This window comes from Ranitomeya imitator, chromosome 5, assembly GCF_032444005.1.
Source record: "Ranitomeya imitator isolate aRanImi1 chromosome 5, aRanImi1.pri, whole genome shotgun sequence".
In the NCBI taxonomy this organism is placed as follows: Eukaryota; Metazoa; Chordata; class Amphibia; order Anura; family Dendrobatidae; genus Ranitomeya; species Ranitomeya imitator.
In genome coordinates, this window is record NC_091286.1 from 460,334,310 (window position 1) to 460,360,122 (window position 25,813).

The 25,813-nt window shown below is 43.5% G+C and overlaps 1 protein-coding gene across 1 annotated transcript in view; it reads left to right on the forward strand.

Moving 5' to 3' along the window:
* Window positions 1–25,813, forward strand: part of ZMAT3 (zinc finger matrin-type 3) — a 126,447-nt gene that overhangs the window by 3,186 nt on the left and 97,448 nt on the right. The window contains exon 2 of the mRNA XM_069727284.1: window positions 24,749–25,092. Coding sequence (XP_069583385.1) covers window positions 24,820–25,092 — 273 coding nt within the window. The 5' untranslated portion in view covers window positions 24,749–24,819. The remainder of the gene's footprint in view (window positions 1–24,748; window positions 25,093–25,813) is intronic.

The following is a 25,813-nucleotide window of genomic DNA, read 5'->3' on the forward strand; positions in this document are numbered from 1 at the left end:
GTCCTGGGTGGGATTAGAACCCAGGACCCCAGCGCTGCAAGGCTAACCACTGTACCACCGTGCTGCCCATTCTATCTATCTAATAATATTTAGAACAAAAGGCAGCACTCCTTGATTTTAGTGAATATCTGTGATTTACCGTAATTCAGACCCATATGGCCAAAACATCTCCTGCCATGTGGGTCTGAATTAAATCACAGATATTGACTAAAATCAAGGAGTGCTGCCTTTTGTTCTAAATATTATAGGATATTTTGCATAGTGGATGGGTTGCAGTGAAGGCTTGTGCACCCGATAGTTGAAATTGTGCTGTTCCGCCTTTTTGTACTATCTATCTCTCTATCTATCTCTGTATCTATCTAATCACTGTATCTATTTATCTATCTATCATATATACTCGTGTATAAGGCCAGATTTTCAGCACATTTTTTGTGCTGAAAACGCCCCCTTCGGCTTAAACACAAGTCATTGTCCAGAAAGCCGGAGGAGGGGAGCGGTGGAGCAGTGGCAGGAGTCGGCAGCTGCGCAGTCGCTGAACGTCCCTGCATTTCCATTGTCCCGGTGCAGCAGAGCTTCCTGTGCTGGGCAGTCAAATGGTACCGCTCATTAAGGCAATGAATATGCGCGCGTCTCCACTCCCATAGGCGTGGAGCGTATATTCATTATCCTTAATGAGCGGTACCATGTGACCACTCAGCACAGGAAGAAGCTGCCGCACAGGGACATTGGAGATGCAGGGACGTTCAGCAATGGCGTGAGGAGGACAGGGGGAGCCATGTATACAAGGATGGGACGGGGGGGAGGGGGGGAGCCATGTATACAAGGATGGGACTGGGGGAACCATGCATACAAGATGGGATGGGGGGGAGCCATGCATACAAGATGGGATGGGGGGAAGCCATGCATACAACGAGGGGACTGGGGGAGCCGAGCCATGCATGCAACAGGGGGATCCACACAGGACAGGACGGGTGGGGGGGGCACACATACCGGAATCGGAATGAGGGGACAATGCATACCCAGCTTATACTTGAGTCAATAAGCTTACCCAGTTTTCCGTGGCAAGATTAGATGTCTCGGCTTATACTCGGGTCGACTTATACTCAAGTATATACGATATCTATCTATCTATCTATCTATCTATCTATCTATCTATCTATCTATCTATCTATCTATCTATCTATCTATCTATCTCTGTACCTGTAACGGGGTCTACCAAGCTGGGGTACCTCTTTCAGTACCACCCCGTATTTCAGGAGGTCCACTCTGCTTTTGCTGGATTCTGAATGAAGGACGCTGGCTGGAATTCCTTGATTACGTGAGAGCATATAAAAGCTGACTGCTACTCCACGTATTTCCAGTCTAAAAGAACACACTTTATTCACAGCACACAGAATATATAACACAGATACACAGGGCAGGCCAATAGAAAAAGCAGGCCAGACATACATTACATTAGCCGCAGGGGGCCGGAGCCTGCTGATATTTACTGTGGGAATTACAAAGGTGGGGGAGGACAAAAGGGGAATATTGTGTCCCCTCTGCACAGGGGCGCAGCCTGTGGACTGATGCATTTCAAATGGAACCTATTATACATAATATATACTGCATAACATATTCTTGGTGTTGGGGGTTCTGTAACAGTACCTATCTATCTCTGTATCTATCTACAGTTCAAGCTAGAAGTCTACATACACTATATAAAAAGACACAAATGCTTGTTTTTCTCAATATTTGACATGAAATCAGAATAAACCTTATTTAGGATTACCATAATTATTAGTATTTGCCAAATGCCAGAATAATGAGAGAGAGAGAATGTTTTAATGCATTTTTATTGCAAGTCAAAAGTTTACTTACATTTTATTAGTATTTAGTACCATTGCCCTTATACTGAATGACTTGGGTCAAACGTTGGGATATCCTTCCACAAGCTTCTCCTAAGGCCGGCGTCACACACAGCGTATGAAAATACGGTCTGTATATTACGGCCGTAATACGCTGAAAAGTCCCGAAAATAGTGGTCCGCAGCTCCTCCGTAGTCAGGGTGTTTCAGCGTTTTTTGCGCATGGCATCCTCCGTATGTAATCCGTATGTCATCCGTACTGCGTGTTTTTATCGCAGGCATGCAAAACCGACATACGGATATACAAGGGATCCATGTGTTAAAAAAAAAAACATATATACTGTCTATATATATATATATATATATATATATATATATATATATATATATATATATATATATATGTCAGTAGACACATATATGTATATATATTAATATTTCATCCAGCGCGATATAGCAGAAAGCCGGTAATTCAATTACCGGCTTTTGCTATCTCCTTCCTAAACCCGACATGATATGAGACCTGGTTTACATACAGTAAACCATGTCTTCTCCCCATTTTTTTTGCATATTCCACACTACTAATGTCAGTAGTGTGTCTGTGCAAAATTTGGCCGTTCTAGCTAGTAAATTAAAGGGTTAAATGGCGGAAAAAATTGGCGTGGGCTCCCGCACAATTTTCTCCGCCAGAGTAGTAAAGCCAGTGACTGAGGGCAGATATTAATAGCCTGGAGAGGGACCATGGTTATTGCCCCCCCTCCGCCCCCCCCTGGCTAAAAACACCTGCCCCCAGCCACCCCAGAAAAGGCACATCTGGAAGATGCGCCTATTCTGGCACTTGGCCACTTTCTTCCCATTCCCGTGTAGCGGTGGGATATGGGGTAATGAAGGGTTAATGCCACCTTGCTATTGTAAGGTGACATTAAGCCAAATTAATAATGGAGAGGCGTCAATTATGACACCTATCCATTATTAATCCAATACTAGTAAAGGGTTAAAAAAATACACAAACACATTATTACAAATTATTTTAATGAAATAAAAACAAAGGTTGTTGTAATATTTTATTGAACGCCCAATCCAATCACTGAAGACCCTCGTTCTGTAACAAAAAAACCATAATAAACCAACAATATCCTTACCTTCCGCAGATCTGTAAAGTCCAACGATGTAAATCCATCTGAAGGGGTTAAAATATTTTGCAGCCACGAGCTGTGCTAATGCATTGATGCTCGTGGCTGCAAAACCCCGGGGAATGAAGGTAAAGTAGGTCAATGACCTATATTTACCTGCATTTGCGGTGAGGCACCCTCTGCTGGTTGTTCCTAAATCGTGGGAACTTTCCTAGAAAGCTCCCTGGCTCGAGTTCATATGAGGACAACCAGCAGAGGGCGCCTCTTATGAACTCGAGCCTGGGAGCTTTCTAGGAAAGTTGCCACGATCTAGGAACAGCCAGCAGAGGGCGCCTCACCGCAAATGCAGGTAAATATAGGTCATTGACCTACTTTACCTTCATTCCCCGGGGTTTTGCAGCCACGAGCATCAATGCATTAGCACAGCTCGTGGCTGCAAAATATTTTAACCCCTTCAGATGGATTTACATCGTTGGACTTTACAGATCTGCGGAAGGTAAGGATATTGTTGGTTTATTATGTTTTTTTTGTTACAGAACGAGGGTCTTCAGTGCTTGGAATGGGCGTTCAATAAATTATTACAACAACCTTTGGTTTTATTTCATTAAAATAATTTTTAATAATGTGTTTGTGTATTTTTTAACCCTTTACTAGTATTGGATTAATAATGGATAGGTGTCATAATTGACGCCTCTCCATTATTAATTTGGCTTAATGTCACCTTACAATAGCAAGGTGGCATTAACCCTTCATTACCCCATATCCCACCGCTACACGGGAATGGGAAGAGAGTGGCCAAGTGCCAGAATAGGCGCATCTTCCAGATGTGCCTTTTCTGGGGTGGCTGGGGGCAGGTGTTTTTAGCCAGGGGGGGCCAATAACCGTGGACCCTCTCCAGGCTATTAATATCTGCCCTCAGTCACTGGCTTTACTACTCTGGCGGAGAAAATTGCGCGGGAGCCCACGCCAATTTTTTCCGCCATTTAACCCTTTAATTTAGTAGATAGAACGGCCAAATTTTGCATAGACACACTACTAACATTAGTAGTGTGGAATATGCAAAAAAAAGGGGGATATGAGATGGTTTACTGTATGTAACCAGGTCTCATATCATGTCGGGTTTAGGAAGGAGAGAGCAAAAGCCGGTAATTGAATTACCGGCTTTAAAGCTGTCTAGCACTGGAAGAAATATTAATATATATATATATATATACCTATTCTATGTGTACACATTTATTCTACATATTCTACTGGAAGCTGTCAGTGTGATTTTACTGTACACCGCAATGAATTACCGGCTTTTCTCGCTAACACCGCTGCGTATTTCTCGCAAGTCACACTGCTGGTCCGTGTGTGATCCGTATTTTTGGGGCTTCCATAGACTTTCATTGACGTTTTATTTGCGCAATACGGTGACAAACGCAGCATGCTGCGATTTTCTACTGCCGTAGAAAGCCGTATAATACTGATCAGTTTAATAAGGCAGATAGGAGCAGGGGCATAGAGAATAATTGTGCCGTATGTTTTGCGAGTTTTACGGACGTGGTTTCTGCGCTCTTACGTCCGTAAAACTCGCAAGTGTGAAGCCGGCCTAATAGTTGGTCGGAATTTTAGCCCATTACTCTTGACAAAACAGGTGTAACTGATCCAGGTTTGTAGGTCGCCTTGCTCGCACTGGCCTTTTCAGCTTTGCCCATAATTTTTCAATAGGATTGAGATCAGGGTTTTGTGATGGCCACTCCAAAAATTGACTTTGTTTTCCTTAAGCCACTTTTGTTACCATTTTGGCAGTATGTTTCGGGTCATTGTCCATTTGGAAGACTCATTTCCGCCCAAGCTTTAACTTCCTGGCTGATGTCATGAGACATTGCTTCAGTATTGCCACATAATCTTCTTTTTTCATGTTGCCATCTATTTTGTGAAGTACACCAGTCCCTCCTGCAGCAAAGCAACGTCACAACATGATGTTGCCACCTCCATGTTTAACAGTTGGTATGGTGTTCTTAGGCTTCCATACTTCTCCCTTTTTCCTCCAAATGTAACGCTGGTCATTATTCCCAAAAAGTTAAATTTCAGTTTCATCAGACTACATGACATGTCTCCAAAAATGAAGGACTTTGCTCCTGTGTGCATTTGCAAACATTAATCTGGCTTTTTTATGTTTGCTTTGGAGTAATGGCTTCTTTTTGGCAGAGTGGCCTTTCAGCCCATGTTGGTACAGGACTCATTTCACTGTGGATATTGACACAATCTTACCAGCTTCCGCCATCATCTTCACAAGGTCTTTTGCTTTTGTCCTTGATATGCACATGTCGGAAACCAAAGCACGTTCATCTCTGGGACACAGAACCCATCTCCTTCCTGAGCGGTATGATGGCTGGACATTCCCATCTTGTTTGTACTTGCATATAATTGTTTGTACAGATGAACGAGGCACCTTCAGGTATCTTGAAATGGTACCCAAGGATGAGCCAAACTTGTGCAAGTTCTCAGTTCTCTACTTGATATCTTGGCTGATTTCTTTACACTTTCCCCATGATGCTACACAAAGAAGCAGTGTGTTTCAGGTGTGCATTAAAATACATCCACAGGTGTGTCTCTAATTAACTCAGATGTTGCCAAAAAAACCTATGAGAAGCTTCCAAACACATAACATCATCATATAGGCAGTCCAGAATTGTTTACAGGCATCTATAAAGCCACAGGGTGCTTTGTTTTGGCAAATATTCCAGTGACCCCAACAGACATCCATTATTTGGTGGTCTACTGGCACAGGCTGGTGCTAAGTCCTCTCCATTTAGGGTGTCAGTAGGTGGTGTTAGATCAGTTGTATCCAAATAACTGAGAAGCGTTAGAGAAATGATGTACGGTACTTACATTGCAATATCTGTGAACTAAAAATAAGCAGCTTTATATCTTTTCCTCTTATGTTGGGCTTTTCAGATCGATATAGAAAAAATGATGTCCATTACAACCTCTACAGTCAGGGATGACTTTTTAAGGAATTTTTAGAGGCTGAATACTTCCAACCTTGACTATTACACTAATAGCCGCTATGAAGATGACCGCAGTAGCTAAGCAGAAGGGCTGTGACTTTGGACTACTGCTCCCATTATGATACATAGAGGACAGCTGTAGTGTAAACTGCTCCCATGGACTCTGGAATACGGTCTTGTCACATGTCTGCCTGATCTCTCACGTCAGCAGTGCTCTGAAGGAGAGAATCCTGACAACGGCTGGTGTCTGACAGCATTATATTCAGCCCCACGGCTATAACAATGGAGGTAGAATGGATATGAGTGGAGAACAATTCTAGAGTGCATCTCTCGCTCCGGAGGACCTGTCCTGTGTTACATGGACAACTTGGTAATTTGTCTAGTTACAGCAGCTTATTACTCCTCTAAAGATCTGCGTACATCAGATTTTAAGCCTCTGACATAAAAGCAAAGGCAAAGCTTTAAAGGGAACCTGTCACACACCCTCCCGGCGTTTTTAACTAAAAGAGCCACCTTGTGCAGCAGTAAGGCTGCATTCTGTCAAGGTGGCTCTTCTATTAATTCTTATAATTTTTGCGCCATACCTCTAGTCTGTCCGGGGGGCACGTCTTTTCCCCCGGACACAACCACCTCCCAGTCATCAGTCAGCCCCTCCGTGCCCCTGTGCCTGCGCTGTGCTTTTCTTTTTCGGGCATGCGCCGTTTGCGCTGCCCTTCGACTCACATCATCTGATGGAATTCATCATACCCGAGGCCTGAGATCCCGCCCCGCAGTGTGAATAAATCAGAACACACTAGGGGGATGGAACTCGGGCCTCGGGTACATACAGGCGCGAGATGAATTCCATCAGATGAGAGTCGAAGAGCAGAGCAAACGGCGCTTGCCTGAAAAAGAAAAGCACAGCGCAGGCGCCGGGTACGTTACTGAAGATAGAGGAGGCGGCACTAGGCGCACAGAGGGGCTGACTGATGGCTGGGAGGCGGTTGTGTCCGGGGGAAAAGACGTGCCCCCCAGACAGACTAAAGGTATGGTGCCAAAATTATAAAAATTAATATTGCTGCGTTGGAAGGGAGCACAAAAAGAAGAGCCACCTTGACAGAATGCAGCCCAAAAGGTCGCTCTTTTAGTTAAAAACATCAGAGGGGGGGGAGGGGGGTGACAGGTTCCATTTAATCTTATGTACCCCTATATTAAATCTTCAACAGAGCCCACAACTATCCCTGGTCTTTAATAGTATTGGTCTTTCATATGAACCAAAGGGATGTTTCGGGCCTACCTAGGCTTCGGGGCCCAGATTAGACAGCAATTCTTTTATCCAGGTACGTCCGTGGACAGGTGACATATCCCACTGTGGAGTAGACATACAGTGGTGTACATCATGGATGGGCTTTCATTGTAATACTATGGTCTACTGTATATACCTCTGTATGGAATAGTATACAGTAGACTACAAAAGTACACCAGCCCAATGGAGGCCAAAAGTCCACTCATGGCCGTGATAGGGTGTTTGGGGCCCCATGGATGTGCTTTGCATGCTTTGCATACACTTTTTTCTGGATTACTGGCTCATACACCCATCATCATGGTATCATAAACCGGCCTAAAGTCTCAGCTTTACCTCCATCTTTCTGTAACTAGTGTTTGTCAATCGTCTAAATTAGATCTCTAGAAATTTGGGCATATGTCGTTGCATGGAGGTATTCATCTCTAGAATCTTTGCCACCCACACTAGCTACTTCTCATCATTAGGCCTGGGTCACTCAACCGTATTATCTCTCATCCGAGAAAATCTGTCCAATTATGCAAATGACTCTGATCATAGTGTGTTCCCAATTTATCAGATTGGGGAAAAATGTCTCCATCTTCTCCATTCTCAGTTCAGTCCAATTTTCACAAAGATGTCATACGAGTGTGGTCCGATTTTTTTTAAAATTTATTTATTTATTTTTTTCCATGGACCCATTGACTTGTATGTCCAAGCGTGATCAGATGCAAATCGTGCATGTTGCTGTTATTTTATTTTTTTCAGTCAGACAGATTTGGGCTAAGGAAAAAAGCGGACATGTGCGCGGCCCTATAGATTAACATTGGCGAGTGCGATCTGATCTTTTGGTGGGTTACACTCAGACCGAAAATATGGTCATTTGCACAAGCCCTTAGGATGTGCGGTTTTGCAGGAACCGGAACTACTGACCAGTAAGTTTGAGGTTGTAGAAGATTTCTCATGTATGGGCAGAGACAGAGTGCCGTATAAGCGTATGTTTCCACGTTCAGGAAACGCTGCATTTTTGACGCTGCGTTGAGATGTTACAGCATAGTGGAGGGGATTTCATGAAATCCCGTCTCCACTATGCATTAAAAGACGCATGCGGCATATCCGCGAAAACGCACATGTGGCGCGTCTTTTCAGAACGCAGTATGTCCTTACATTGCAGAAACAACGCAAGGACAGCGCAGGTGACCTGCCAGTGACCTCAGGTGCAGATTTGGTCATGATTTTACCTGCATAAAATCCTGACCAAATCCTGATGCAATCCTGAACGTGGACACATACCCTAATAATAATAATAATAATAATCTTTATTTATATAGCGCCAACATATTCCGCAGCGCTTTACAGTTTCACAGTTTCAAACACAAAAGTCATAAGTAACAACGTTAACAATACAATAATTAAAGCAAAATAAGACGACCCTGCTCGTGAGAGCTTACAATCTACAATGAGGTGGGGGAGATGCAAAGTACAGTTGTGTATTTACAATGATGTATTTACAATCATGGTCCAGCCATCTTCACATACCCTAAGGGTATGTGCACACGGTCAGGAATGGCTCAGTATTTGTTCAGGATTTGATGCAGGTGAAATCTGCATCAAATCTGCATCTGAGGTCACTGGCAGGTCACCTGCGTTTTTGATGCATTTTTACATGCGTTTTTGATGCGTTTTTTTCATTGCATGCGTTTTTTTGTCACTTAAAATAACGCTAATTAAATGTTGGCTTCTGGATTAAAAAAATCCCATGCCTACTATGCGTGCACCGTTGCCCTCAGCTCACCCGCAGAGACGGACATGTGACGCGTCTTTCCAGACTGCAGCATGTCAATTTATGTAGCGGACATGCTCAGTCTCTGCTGCGTAAATTACCCATACACTTTCATTAGATGTGGTAAAACTGCATTATCTTCCTAGTCACATGCATATGCGCATTAAGGGAATCTGTCACCTCATTTTGCCGCTATAAACTGCGGCCACCACCATTAGGGGCTTATCTACAGCATTCTGTAATGCTGTAGATAAGCCCCCAATATAACCTGAAAGATAAGAAAAACAAGTTAGATTATGCTCACCCAGGGGAGGTCCGGTCCGATGGGCGTCGTGGTCCGGGTCCGGCGCCTCCCATCTTCATACGATGTTGTCATCCTCCTTGACTCTGTCACGGCTCCTGTGCAGGTGTAATTCTCTGCCGTGTTGAGGGCAGAGCAAAGTACTGCAGTGCGCAGGCGCCAGGAAAGGTCAGAGAGGCCCGGCACCTGCGCACTGCAGTACTTTATGCTGCCCTCAACAGGGCAAATCAGTACGCCTGCGCATGAGCCGCGACAGAACAAGGAAGAGGATGTCATCGTATGAAGATGGGAGGCGCCAGACCCGGACCTGCGACGCCCATCGGACCGCATCGGATCGTCCCCCCAGGTGAGTATAATCTAACTTGGTTTTCTTATCTTTCAGGTTACATCGGGGGGCTTATCTAAAGCATTACAGAATGCTGTAGATAAGCCCCTAATGGCGGTGGCCGCAGCTTATAGTGGCAAAATGAGCTGACAGATTCCCTATAATTGCCGGAACGCAGCTTACCACCCATGTGTACTAATTTTAATAATGGTGAATCTTGTGACACATAGCAGGAAGTACATGACACAGGAAGTGGAGGAAAGCACAGAGAGGTACGCTCCTTTTTTAATAAATAAATAATAATTTAACAAAAACAGTGTGAGGTCTCCCTATATATGTTAACTAGGCAGAGTAAAGCAGTCTGCTGGGACTGGTATTTCAGGCTTGTAAGGCTCCAATATCCATGAACCTTACCAGCCTGATAATAGCAGGCCGCAGCAGTCTGCTTACCTTGGAAGGTTAGCAAAAAATAGTGGGATCCCCTCCAAAAAAAATAGCGTGGGGTCCCTCCATTTTTGGTAACTAGCTAAGGAAAAAAGCAGACAGCTGTGGCCTGGTATTCTCAGGCTGACGAGGCCTACGGATTTTGGCCCTCACCATCCTAAAAATAGCAGCCGCAGCCGCCCCACAATCGGCACATCCAAAGATGCCCCAATTGTGGCACTTGACCCAGCTCTTCTCACTTGCCCTGTAATGGCCAGTGAGGTTCATATTTGTGGGGTTGATGTCACCTTTGTATTGTCAGGTGACATCAAGCCCACGGCTTAGTAATGGAGAGGCGTCTATAAGACACCTATTCATTACTAATCCTATAGTTACATGATAAAGACACCTCCAGAATAAAGTATTTTAATTGAAATAATGACACTGACTCCTTTAAACTTTAAACCCTTTACCTTACCCCCAATGGTTTGCATGTTAATGACCAGGCCAATTTTTATTATTCTGACCACTTTCCCTTTATAGAATAACTCTGGAATGCTTCCATGGATCCCAGTGATTCTGACAGTGTTTTCTCATGACATATTGTACTTCATGATAGTGGTAACATTTCTTTGATATTACTTGCGTTTATTTGTGGAAAAAAACGGAAATTTGGTGAAAATTTCGCAATTTTCCAACTGTGAGTTTTCATGATCATAAATCACAGACATGTCACACAAAATAGTTATTAAGTAACATTTCGCACATGTTTACTTTACATCAGCACAATTTTGGAACCAAAAATTTTTTTGTTAGGAAGTTTTAAGGGTTAAAAGTTGACCAGCGATTTCTAATATTTACAACACCATTTTTTTAGGGACCACATCACATTTGAAGTCACTTTGAGGGGTCTATATGATAGAAAATACCCAAAAGTGACACCATTCTAAAAACTACACCATTCTAAAAACTGCACCCCTCCTAACCTCATTCAAGAAGTTTATTAACCATTCAGGTGCTTCACAGGAATTTTTGGAATGTTTAAAAAAAATGAACATTTCATTTTTTTTCACAAAAAATTTACTTCAGATGACATTTGTTTTATTTTATCAAGGGTAACAGGAGAAATTAGACCCCAAAAGTTGTTGTGCAATCTGTCCTGAGTATGCTGATACCCCATATGTGGGGGTAAACTACTGTTTGGGCGCATGGCAGAGCTCGGATGGGAAGGAGCGCCGTTTGACTTTTTCAACGCAAAATTGGCTGGAATTAAGATCGGATGCCATGTTGCATTCGGAGAGCCCCTGATGTGCCTAAACAGTGAAAAACCCCCACAAGTAATAATCTCTATTTTTATAAACCGCTAACATACTCCGCAGCGCCATACAGTTTGCACACATTGACACCATTTTGGAAAGTAGACCCCCTAAGAAACTTATCTAGATGTGTGGTGAGCACTTTGAATCCCCAAGTGCTTCACAGACGTTTATAACGTAGAGCCGTAAAAATAAAAAATTATAAAAATGATTTTTTTGGCCCCAATATTTTATTTGTCCAAGGGTACAAGAGGAAATTGGACACCAAAAGTTATTGTGCCATTGGTACTGAGTGCGCTGATACACCATATGAGGGGGTAAACCACTGTTTGGGCACGTGGCAGAGCTCAGAAGGGAAGGAGCGCCGTTTAAGTTTTTCTACGCTAAATTGGCTAAAACATGATCTTTTAGTCCGCAATTTTTTATTTTCCCAAGAAATTGGACCCCAAAATTTGTTGTGCAATTTGTCCTGAGTACGCTGATACCCCATATATGGGAGAAAACTACTGTATGGGCACACGTCTGGGCTCGGAAGGGAAGTAGTGACGTTTTGGAATGCAGACTTTGATGGAATGGTCTGCGGGCGTCCTGTCGCATTTGGAGAGCCCCTCATGTGCCTAAACAGTGGAAACCCCCCACAAGTGACCCAATTTTGGAAACTAGTCCCATCAAGAAACGTATCTAGATATGTGGTGAGCACTTTGACCCATTAAGTGATTCACAGATGTTTATCACATAGAACCGTAAAACCCAAATTTTTATTTTGCTAAGGGTAACAGAAGAAATTGGACTCCAAGGTTTATTGTGCAATTTGTTCTGAGTACATTGATACCCCATATGTGGGGGTAAACCACTGTTTGGGCATATGGCAGAGCACATAAGGGAAGGAGCGCCAGATTTTACTGTTATCATTTTCAGGAGCCATGACCCACTGGGAGAGCACATGAGTTGCCAAAACGGCAGAACCCCCCATACGTGACCCTATTTTACGAATGACACCTCTCAATGAATTCATCTAGGGGTGCAGTGATCATATTGACACCATGGGTGTGTCACAGAATTTTATACCATTGGGCAGCCATGCGGAGAGATTAGGGAGGAACGGAGCTCTATTTGCCTATTCAGATGAATGGGTCTGTGCACATGTTATCGTGTTTCCTCGGACCGTGTGTCCGTGGGCAAAACACACTGACATGTCCTTTTTTTAATGTCAGCACGGGCCACAAAACATCCAGCACACGTGCATACGCATAACACACATGGATGTCATCCATGTGACACGCATCGGTGCCGGGGAAGAAGCGTTACAGTAAGCGCTGTTCCCTGGCGCCGGGTGCTGATCACGATTCTCAGCATTTTTCCCTGCTCTGCCGGCAATCGGCACAAGCATCTCTCCTGCTTGTGTTGATTGCCGGCAGAGCAGGGGAGAATGATGAGAGTCGTGTTCAGCACCCAGCATCGGGGAACAGCACTTACTGTAACGCTTCTCCCCTGGCGCCCGTCCTTGTGGTACTGATGCGGCACACGCATACCACACGTGTGCCGCAAGTATTACAAACACGGACACTGACATCTCTGGTATCGGAAATATCAGGACATGTGAAAGAGGTGTTATAAGACGGTTTTTAATTCCAAAAATAGTTTTTGCATCACCATATTTTGAGAGCTATAATTTTTACAGATTTCGGCCCACAGAGTCATTAGAGGTCTTGTTTTTTGCGGGACAAGTTGACGTTTTTATTGGTACCATTTTCGGGCACATGACATTTTTTGATCACTTTTTATTCCGATTTTTGGGAGGCAGAGTGAACAAAAACCAGCAAATCTTGAATTTCTTTTGGGGGGCGTTTATAACTTTCCACGTGTTGTAAAATTGATAAGGCCGTTTTATTCTTCGGGTCAGAACGATTACAGCGATACCTCATTTATATCATTTCTTTATGTTTTGGCGCTTTTATACAATAAAAACTGTTTTATATAAAAAATAATTATTTTGCATTCCTTTATTCTAGGAGCTGCAACTTTTTTATTTTTCTGGTGATGGAGGTGTATGGCGGCTTGTTTTTTGCGGGACAAGATGACGTTTCCAGCGGTACCATGTTTATATCTGTCTATTTGATCGTGTGAAATTCCACTTTTTGTTTGGCTGTATAATGATAAAGCATTGTTTCTTGCCTTGTTTTTTTTTTTTTTTTTTTTTTATGGTGTTCACTAAAGGGGTTTACTAGTGGGTCAATTTTATAGGGCGAGTAATTAGGGTCGCGGAGATACCAAATATGTGTACTTTTATTGTTTAGATTTTTTCTTTTTAATTCAAATATTTATTGATAGGATAAATATTGATATATATATTTTTTAAAATGTTTTTACAATTCTTTAAGAAACATTTTTTTAAATTCATTCTTATTTTTGCACAGTGTCCCACTATGGGACAATCATTTTTTGCATGCTGATCGCTTCTATTGTATGCGTCACGCCACGGGCTCTCCAATCCAAAGGCAGAGGGGCTGTCGGCCCCTGTACCGGCTCCGGAATGCTGCGATCGTGTTCGCCTCTGCAACATCTAGATACCTTTGGCTGAACGATGGCATTATGCCACCATTCAGCCTGACATCCAGAACACAGCTGAGCTTGAAGATGATGACCAGAGATAGCTCGGTCCCCGGCGGTCACGTGCACTGCAATTCTCGCGATTAGCTGACGGCGAGAACTGCAGTGTAGGTGAACTTCCAGATAAAACAAGGTACACCCTTATTTAAATTAGTACACATTCGTTCCCGCACTTAATATGCATGTGACTAGGAAGATAATGCTGTTTTACCGAATCTAATGAAAGTATATGGGTAATTTAGGCAGCGGAGACAGAGCGTCTCCGTTACATTAGGCTACTTTCACACTAGCGTTTTTTTACGTACGTCGCAATGCGTCGTTTTGGAGTAAAAACGCATCCTGCAAAGTTGCCCGTAGGATGCATTTGAGTGTCGAGTCCGCCATTTCCGACTGCGCATGCGCGGCCGAAACTCCGCCCCCACCTCCCCGGACATTACAATGGAGCAGCGGATGCGTTGTAAAACTGCATCCGCTGCCCCCGTTGTTCATTTTCTTCGCAGTTTGCGTCGGTACGTCGGGCCGACGCATGGCGACGGCCCCGTACCGACGCTAGTGTGAAAGTAGCCTAAATTGACATGCTGTAGTCTGGAAAGACGCACCACATGTCCTTCTCCACAGGTAAGCTAGAGGCATCTGTGCGCGCATAGTGAGCATGGCATTTCTTGAAATCCCATCCACTATGATGTAAAATCTGGACGCTGCGGGTTGGACGCTGCGGATGTACGCACCGTCCAACCCACAGTGTTTACTGACTGTGGGAACATACCCTAAGGCTATGTTCATATGCTGCGGATTTTGCTGCGGATCCGCAGTGTTTCCACAGCTGCGGGTCCGCAGCGGTTTCCCATGCGTTTACAGTACAATGTAAACCTATGGGAAACGCAATCCGCAGTGCACATGCTGCGGAAAAAAACGCGCGGAAACGGGGCGGTTTACATTCCGCAGCATGTCGATTCTTTGTGCGGAATCCGCAGCGGTTTTACACCTGCACCATCATAGAAAACCGCAGGTGTAAAACCGCAGTGGAATCCACACAAAAACCGCGGTAAATTCGCAGGAAAAACGTGCAGTTTTTGCCCTGCAGAGTTATCAAATCCACAGAGGATCATTCTACGTGTGCACATACCCTAACTCGTGCAAGGGCCGGCACCTCTCCTGACCTGAGCTTGACGGTGTGATGTATTTCAGTTCAGCTGTCAAGCTCAGGTCAGGGGAGCAGACAGCCAGTATGAGGTTTCCGATGTGACCCTCGCACGAGTTATACAGCAGTCTGTCTCTGCCCTAATGCCGTGATACAGCAGGAGTTCTGCACTTGCAATAAGCGCAGAATAGTTTGCAGTCCCCTCAAATAGCACATGGATGCATTCATTTTGCGCTAACCCACGACTGACAGAAGGAGATGAGTCATCCCAGATCTCCACTCATCATGTTCCTTGTATCATCTCATGGGAAGATGAATTTGGTGCTGAACTATTACTTAACCAGCTCTTCCCCATGTACACGATATCCTAGAGAGTCAGTAATGGTGCAATCTTATTTTAGATGTGAGAAAAATAACACGGACCTGCTGTGTGTATAATGCACAAACAACGTGTGATATATTCCAATCGATATATGGTATATATGAGTTGGTTTAACCTGTTATGGACCTGACCCTTTTTTTGTTTTTGTTTTTTTATTTTCTCTCTCCCTTTCTTTCAAGGAGCATAATTTTTTTTTTATTCTTCCATCGTCATAACAATGTGATTTTTTTTTCTGCAAGATGATTTGTAGTTTTTAATGACTCCATTCATTTTTTTTTACCATTCAATGTTCTAGAAAATTAGTAAAAAAAAATTCAAGTGGTGTGAAATGGTTAAAACCCCCCACAATTCTACCATTTTTAATTTTGTTTTATATTTACGGCGATCATTCTGTGTTAAAAATGAGCTGGGCACGTGTCAAGTTTCTTCAAGTGAGTACGATTAAGGCAATGCCAAACTTATAAGGTCTTTTAAATTTGTTAGAAACTAAAATACCGTATATACTCGAGTATAAGCTGACCCGAGTATAAGCCGACCCCCCTACTTTTGCCACAAAAAACTGGGAGAACTTATTGACTCGAGTATAAGCCTAGGGTGGAAAATGCAGCAGCTACCGGTGAATTTCAAAAATAAAAATAGATGCTCCATACCGTTCATTATTGCCCCATAAGATGCTCCATATAAAGCTGTGCCACATATAATGCTGCATACCGTTCATTATTGCCCCATAGATGCTCTGTATAAAGCTGTGCCACATATAATGCTGCATTCCGTTCATTATTGCCCCATAGGATGCTCCATATAGAGCTGTGCCCCATATATGCTCTGCACCGTTCATTATTGCCCCATAGAAGCTCCATATAAAGCTGTGCCACATATATGCTCTGCACCGTTCATTATTGCCCCATAGATGTGCCATATAAAACTGTGCCATATAGCGCTCTGCACCGTTCATTATTGCCCCATAGATGCTCCTTATAAAGCTCTGCCATATAGTTCTCTGCACCGTTCATTTGTGCCCCATAGATGCTCCTTATAAAGCTCTGCCATATAGCGCTCTGCACCGTTCATTATTGCCCCATAGATGCTCCTTATAAAGCTCTGCCATATAGTGCTCTGCACCGTTCATTTGTGCCCCATAGATGCTCCTTATAAAGCTCTGCCATATAGTGCTCTGCACCGTTCATTTGTGCCCCATATATGCTCCTTATAAAGCTCTGCCATATAGTGCTCTGCACCGTTCATTTGTGCCCCATAGATGCTCCTTATAAAGCTCTGCCATATAGTGCTCTGCACCGTTCATTTGTGCCCCATAGATGCTCCTTATAAAGCTCTGCCATATAGTGCTCTGCACCGTTCATTTGTGCCCCATAGATGCTCCTTATAAAGCTGTGCCATATAGTGCTCTGCACAGTTCATTTGTGCCTCATAGATGCTCCTTATAAAGCTGTGCCATATAGTGCTCTGCACCGTTCATTTGTGCCTCATAGATGCTCCTTATAAAGCTGTGCTACCGGTATATATAATGCTGCAATAAAAAAAAAAAATGCCATACTCACCTCTCTTGCTTGCAGCTCACGGCGTCTCGTCCCGGCGTCTCTCTGCACTGACTGTTCAGGCAGAGGGCGCCGCGCACACTATATGCGTCATCGTGCCCTCTGACCTGAACAGTCAGTGCGGAGAGACGCCGGGAAGATGGAGCGGCGCCTGGCGTGTGGATCGTGGACAGGTGAATATGCGATACTTACCTGCTCCCGGCGTCCCGCTCCTTCTCCCGGACAGCTGGTCTTCGGTGCCGCAGCCTCTTCCTCTATCAGCGGTCACTGTTACCGCTGATTAGAGAAATGAATATGCGGCTCCACCCCCATGGGAGTGGAGTCCATATTCATTTCTCTAATGAGCGGTCCCACGTGACCGCTGACAGGGAAAGAGCTGCAGCACCGAAGACCGTGGGATGGGCAGGGGGAGCGCCAGGAGCGCCGGGACTAGGTGAGTATGCCTCAGCCCTCTGTCCCCCTCACCCACCGACCCCACCGCCGACCGTGACTCGAGTATAAGCCGAGAGGGGCATTTTCAGCCCAAAAATTTGGGCTGAAAATCTCGGCTTATACTCGAGTATATACGGTAAATTCAGATATGTGTAAAAAAAAAAAAAAAAATGAAAAAAGAATAAAAATAAATAAATTGGTATTGCCATTTTTAAAAAAAACTTTTTTCTTATAGTAGTTTTAGGGTCTTGAACTTCCAATCACTTAAGCTGTACCGTCATATAACATATGAGTAAAAATCAGATTGTGTTCGGACCAATGTTATACTATGGGGTATTGCAGATCTGCGATTATTTTCTCATGCCAATCCGCTGCTTTTTCAGATCGCACACACCCATCCAAGTGAACAGGTGCGTGTGAAACATCGGACTGCACTCAGATGTCAAGCGAGAGAGTCTAAGCACAGTGCACTCTGACCGAGTTTGATCCGAGTGTCATTTGGATGATCGTCCCCAATTCTATTGCACGAGAGAACAGCCATACTGTAACATGCCATCTCCCTGACTCAGGAACTAAGCCCACCTCTCTGCTGGCAGATGATAGCTGTGATATTCAGCCACCACCTGCCTATAACAGGCGTGCACGAATCTCTTAAATTCTGCCTTCGATCTCTGGCAGTGTCATCTGGCGCCCACCAGTATCCATCAAATCTCCCGTACTTCCGATGGGCACAAAGACTTTTCAAGTGGGGCTAATAAATACAGTGGAAAGAGAAAAAAAAAGTTTTGAAAAATAATTAAAATGTAAAATCCTCACCCTTTTCCCCTATTAATTATTAAGATACAAAAAAAAAAAAATTTGGTATCACTGCTTTGTAAAAGTCTGATCTCTCAAAATATATAATCAATTAACCCAATTGGTAAATGGCATAATCAGGAAAAAAAATCTAAATGCCAGAATTATATATTTTTTCGTCTGTCGCAACACTGCGATAATAAGCAATAAGAGCTGACCAAAGCATCGTATCTACCCCTAAATGGTATCAATAAAAACGTCGGCTCAGGGCACAGAAGAGAAGCCTCACAAAGCTCCAGCAACGGAACATATAAAATGCTATGGGTGTCACAAAATGACGCTACAAGCAAATTTTATTTTTCTTTTACAAATGTCAACATTTTTTTCATTACTTAAATAAAAAAAAACCTACATATTTGGCATCTCCGTCATCGTACCAGAGAATCATATTGCTGAGTAGTTTTTACTGAATAGTGATCACTGTAAAAGAAAACAAACAAAAGAAAACAATTGCGGAGTTGCATTTTTTTCGCAATTTTGCAGCACTTGTATTTTTTTTCGCCTGTTTCCAATATATCACGTAATAAAAAGAATGGTGTCATTCAAACGTACAACTCATCCCACCAAAAGAAAACTAGCCCTCATATGGGTATGTCAATGGAAAAATAAAAAACTTCTTTGATGAAGGAGAGGAAAAAATGAAAACACAAAAACAGAAAATAGCCATGTTGGGGTTAATCCCCTATACTATACACCGCAATACCAACAGGCTGGGCTTCATAGCACATCTCACATGGCAGACTTATTATTATTATTATTATTATTATTATTCAATTCTTATTGAATTTGGCGCATCTTACTCAATTGTAACTCTGAGCTCAGCTACTGAAGCTCTGTTCACTGCTCTTGCCAGTCAACAGTGACGGGGGGACAGTGCTGCAGACACAGTGCTGGGCCCAAGAAGAGTAATAAACTCAGGTTTGTTTTTTTCACAACAAATTGAGCCTGTCGGCAAAAGTCCCTTCCATGTTATTATTTGGAAATGTTATTCTTGAGGCTGCTGTGTATACGTTGGTCTCTGGTATGCCTAGTCAAATCTGTGTAACTGTGTATTAAGGCCTAAAATAAGTGACCCCCCAGAATATAACAGACTAGATTGCACAGAAGGGATGTAGACACTCTGCATGTAACCATGGAAACTGCTCGCCTAATTAGTCAGGTCTGGATGTTAGGAACTGAAGACATTTGAAAATGTACCAAATTCATATTCCTTTATTTTTGACAGGTCAGTCAATGTTTTAGTATTGTGACTATTAACATCATTATCTGTCGTTGTACTTGAAGATGCGTGCAGAGACATTATTGAAGGTTATTTGCTATATGTAGAATAGTGGAATAAATTGTTGAACACTGGTGGTCCAATCACTGATACACTCAGCGATCCCAAGATCAGATCTATGGAACCCTAAGATCATGGCTGTGTAGCCCTGTCCTGAATGTAGCAGAAGGGTGCACACATGTCCTCCGCTTCATTCAATGTCTATGGGACTGCTGGAAATAGCCTAGCACTGTACTCGGCTGTCAACAGACAATAAATGGTGGCCTCACATGTGCACCTACCCTACAGTTAGGACGGGGTCACAAAGTTGTGTTCTCAGGGCTCCAAAAACTCGATGTCAGGATTACTGAGATCCCCGTGGTCAGAGTCCATGTGATCAAAAAGTTAGTCTGATGGGTAAGAGATTACCATTTATAGGGAAACTATCAGTAGGATCAACTCCCCTAAGCCGTTTAAATGGGCATGCGGGTCATAGAAAGTTGAATAAAATTATATCATGATATCTGCGATCTGATGCCTTTTTTTTAGAGAAGTCCACATACTTATATGTAATTGAGCTAGATAATGCAGTGATCTGCTTGAGAATGTGCCTGTAGAGATTTTTTTTCAAGGGGGCAATAACAGTGTCTCACATTGATAACATCCCCTTTAATTGAAAATAAGCTCTGGATGCAGATTCTTGGGGAGATCTGTGTCCGACCCATAGAGCTTAACTGCTCATTTACATGTTTATTACTCTCGAATAAGACATCAGATTTCATATATCATGGTATATAAACTTTCTAGAACCTACATGCCCATATTGACGGCTTAGAAGGGTTGATGCTACTGACAGATTCCCTTTAATGATGAAGCTGAATGTGGACACAGTCATGGTATAACCTAGGTCTTGCTATTCCTTGTAGTGGCCTCCTGGCATTGTTCTCTTTGCATGTGGACTTGGTCTAAGTATTCTGCACGATGAGCTCTATTGCCACAGCTATGTGCTAGGGCAGTGATGGTGAACCTTTTAGAGACCGAGTGCCCAAACTGCAATCCAAAACCCACTTATTTTTCGCAGAGTGCCCTGAATACTACTGAGGTTTTAGATTAGAAAGACAACTTGTACATTAGTGCGATATAGAGTCAATATGAAAGCGCTGCATTCCAAGCCTAAGATACAAGCCACCAATTGTAGGGAGGGTCTGTTCTTGAGAATGGAGAGGATTTTTAAATCAAAAGTAAAATTGCAAAGTTTTTTGTTTTTATAACCTTTTTGCAATTGTAACCCTTTATCATGATGAGAACAAACCCTTTAAGACAGGGATATCAAATTCAAATACACAGAGGGCCAAAGTTAAAAGCTTGTACAAAGTCGTGGGCCAACCTTGATATTTGTTAAAAAAAATGTTTACAATTGAGGTTTTTCCTTATCAAATAAAACAATTAACTTTTGGAAGTATAGTGGAATAATATGATATGTTATGTAACAGCAGTAAAAAGCATATGGCCCAATGGCCTAATATAAATATGTAATAACGAAGGATAAAAAAAAACCTTGAATAAAGCAGATAATGTATGATGCAAACAAAAGTGCTCCCAAACACAGTATGATACCCCCACAGTGAATTCCTCCACACGCACAGTATGATGACCCTACTGTACCCCTCTCCCTCAATTTCCCCAACAAAGAATGGTGACCCCATCACAGTGTGATTCTCCAACTGTAATGCCCGCACAGCTCTTCATACAGTATAATGGGCACAATAATTCCTCCATACAGTACAATGGCTACACGTAGTCCTCCATACAGTGTAATGGGCCCCACATAGTCCTCCATACAGTGTAATGGCCCCCACATAGTCTTGCATAAAGTGTAATGGGCCCCACACAGTGTCCATGCAGTATAATGGCCCCACATGATGCCCCATACTATAAAATGGACCCATGTAGTGCTCCGTACTGTGTAATGGCCCCATACAATGCTCCATACAGTATAATGGACCCACACACTGCTCCATACAATATAATGGCCTCAGATACTGCTCCATACTGTATAATGGCCCCACACGATGCTCCATACTGTATAATGGCTCTATTCTGTACAATAGCCCCACGTAATGCTCCATACTGTATAATGGCCCCACATGATGCTATATACTGTATAATGGCCCCATGTGATGCTCCATACTGTATAATGGCCCCACATAGTGTTTTATACTTTATAATGTGCCCACATAGTGCTCTTTACAGTATAAGGGCCTCACATTAAAAAAAACAAAAACGTTTATACTCGTGTATAAGTCGACCCGAGTATAAGCCGAGGCACCTAATTTTCCACGAAAAACTGGGAAATCTTATTGACTTGAGTATAAGCCGGGAATGCATTGTCCTCTAATCCATTTTCTGGTATGCATGGCTCCTTATCTCCATCCTTGTATGCATGGCTCCTTATCTCCATTCTTGTATGCATGGCTCCTCATCCCTATCCTTGTATGCATGGCTCCTTATCCCTATTCTTGTATACATGGCTCCTTATCCCTATCCTGGTATGCATGGCTCCTTACCCTATCCTTGTATGTATGGCCCCCATAAGAAAAGCATAAAACCCCCATCCTTCTTCCTTCCTTTCGTGCCCTTGCAGCATTTTGCTCCTGGGTCAGCAGCATCTGCTGCCGAGCGATCATGTGTCCCCACTCATTAGGGTAATGAATATTCACCGCTCTCCATGCCGGCTGCTGGAAGCCGGCGAATGCCGCTGTAACTGTGTGCACGCTATAAGAGAAATGAATATTCATTGCCAGTCCAGTGAATATTCATTTCTCTTTAGCAACGGGCACAGGCTTTAGCCCCAGCAGCTGGCAACTGCCTCCTGTGACCTGATGGGAGGGTGCACGTGCAGAGTAGAGTGGCCACAGCGCTACTGATGAGGGAGATGGTGAGGGGGCTGAGAAGAGCGGTGGCGGCACTATTCCTGTGGAGATGGCGCGCATGCCCACCGGGAGGGCTCTGTGTGCCCCCTCTGGTGATACCAGGGTGCTGAGGTAAGAAGAGGCTGCTCACACTGCTGTCCACCTAGTCTTTCTTATATAATACTGGTGGTACCAGGGTGCTGAGGTAAGAAAAGGCTGCTCACTACTGTCCACCTTGTCTTTCTTATATAATACTGGTGATACCATGGTGCTGAGGTAAGAAGAGGCTACTCACACTGCTGTCCTACTTGTCTTATATAATACTGGTGATATCAGGGTGCTGAGGTAAGAATAGACTACTCACACTGCTGTCCACCTAGTCTTTCTTATATAATACTGGTGGTACCAGGGTGCTGAGGTAAGAAAAGGCTGCTCACTACTGTCCACCTTGTCTTTCTTATATAATACTGGTGATATCATGGTGCTGAGGTAAGAAGAGGCTACTTACACTTAACACTGCTGTCCTAATTGTCTTATATAATACTGGTGATATCAGGGTGCTGAGGTAAGAAAAGGCTGCTCACTACTGTCCACCTTGTCTTTCTTATATAATACTGGTGATACCATGGTGCTGAGGTAAGAAGAGGCTACTCATACTGCTGTCCTACTTGTCTTATATAATACTGGTGATACCAGGGTGCTGAGGTAAGAAGAGGCTACTCACACTGCTGTCCTACTTGTCTTATATAATACTGGTGGTACCTGGGTGCTGAGGTAAGAGGCTGCTCACACTGCTGTCCATCTTGTCTTTCTTATATAATACTGGTGGTACCAGGGTGCTGAGGTAAGAGGCTGCTCACATTGCTGTCCACCTTGTCTTTCTTATATAATACTGGTGATACCAGGGTGCTGAGGTAAGAAGAGGCTGCTCACACTGTTGTCCTGTTGTCCACCTTGTCTTTCTTATATAATACTGGTGGTACCAGGGTGCTGAGGTAAGAGGCTGCTCACCTTGCTGTCCATCTTGTCTTTCTTATATAATACTGGTGATACCAGGGTGCTGAGGTAAGAGGCTGCTCACACTGTTGTCCTGTTGTCCACCTTGTCTTTCTTATATAATACTGGTGGTACCAGGGTGTTGAGGTAAGAGGCCGTTCACACAACAGTCCACCCTGTCGTACTGATTTAAAATTGCAGATACCAGAAGATGCTGCTCACACTGCTGTCCACTCTTTATTTCTAAATAGTGAGCAGTCACTATAACCTGGTGATAGCTTAACAAATCACAGTATATGTTACTTGCAGATCACTGTCATGGTCTGCTGAGTTTCTGGGATTAGGTGGTTTTAGGGTTAACGTGGATTGGCCTCACTCTGGGATTCTAGGAGGCTTCTTATAGCTTCATTGTGGGGCCATTCCCTGTCGCTTATACTCTGGCCCTTGGCTGAGTGTGTTTGACCCTGTTGTGCTTTGTGCCTGTGCTACGTTACGTCTGTCTGGTTCTGATTTGGCCCTGTTACGAGTTTTGCCTGCCCCTTTTGTACTGTGCTGCCCTCTCTGTGTATAACCCATTGGCTACTTTCTGACTACCCTCTGCCTGCTTCTCTTGTACTGCGCTGCCCTCTATGTGTATGACCCCTTGGCCACGTCTTGACTATCCGTTCTGTCTAATCCCTTGGTAACTTTGTCCCGTAGTTACCTTTCTAGGAGTTTTCCTTCAGCTCCTTGCTCTCTGGAGCTTAGGCCACGCCCCCAGCAGTCACATGCTTCAGGTCCTGTTTGTCTGAAGCACGCATCTTCGCCGCTGCTGCCCCGCTCCACAGGTATCTTTGGGCGCAGGTTGTTTTCCTCAGGACACGCGCAGTGGCTCAGTGAGCAAGTGCAGTGCGGTGTTCCTGACAGTCACAATACCAAAGCTACCTTCTGCACATTCTCACCAGCATTCTAGCACAGGTTTCTGTCATTTAACAAGACAGTGGTAATTTTAACAAATACACTTTTTTCCCTATCAGCCAGTCCCTGTCCGAGAACCCTGTCCTCCTGATGTAGTAATAGAAGGACCTTCTCGATAAAGTTAGTGATTACAATATATATACATGAAAATTGCGTCATGATTTTATTTAAATTTGTTAACTCTAGCAAAGTATCTTTAAAATATTAGGATTCAAGTCTTGTATATTAATATATTAATTTTTGTTGTTTCTGTTCTTCCTTCAAGTAATCTTCACAATCACTGGCAAAGGAAGTTCCTTCTTCACTCAATACTGACTTTACACAATACCCAGACAAATGATTGTGTTACAGCATGCCAGGCCACCACCTCAAACGGAGCTGTCTGTGTTTCCAGCCACCATAGGAATTGGCAATAAGCAGTTGGTACTTCCTGAGCAGCCTCATTCAGACAGAAGAGCTGCTCTTGCACCCTCACCTCCTTCTCTAGAAATCCCCCAGGAAGAAGTTGTGGAGCAAGATCCGTCCTTGGAAGACCTGTGCAAACCACTCTCTTGTAAGCTGTGTAATGTCACTTTAAATTCTGCACAGCAAGCTCAGGCACACTATCAGGTAAGGGGCGCAGAGGCAGGGGACATGTTACCCATTTAAAGCTTTTACTGGCATACATGGTAGTATACAGACATTGCTAGAGACTAGCTGTCCTTCTAATGGATAGATCTGTGTAAAAGAGCTTTCAAATATTTAAAAATTGTTGGCAAAATGGAATACGAGTAGTATCTTATAGGGGTGGTCTGAAACACACGCTTCTTTTACTCCTAAGCGCCTATCTATTTGATGACATAATCTACTCTTTTTATACCAATACATTTTAATTAAAAAATCCCTATTCTTCCTTCACTATTTATTTTCTACTTCCTGATGATGCTCGATTGAGAATTCCAGTGCATGCGGAGATACTCAAACAAAGCGCCATCAGGGGGCAGGGTCTGACCCCTCTCTGAAATTAAGCTTCATCAGTGACGTCAATTTCACTGGCTGGGCTAGTCCCTGCTCTACTGAGCATGTGTCGGTTGTCACTTCCAGTAGATTATTGTCACTGTGCAATATACACAGTGACAGTGCACTCCAACTCTGATATCAGAAGTAACAAGCCAGGAAGAGAGCGCACTGTCAGTGCACGTTGTAAGGATACGTGGTGTGCAGAGATCAGCGATGCCCCAACAAGTGATGTGATAGGAGCCCACTCTTAATGATAAGGTTTGCACACAGAAGAAAGCTTAAAGGGAATTTGTCATGTTGAAATTGGTACCTGATCTGCAGTCGGGATGTT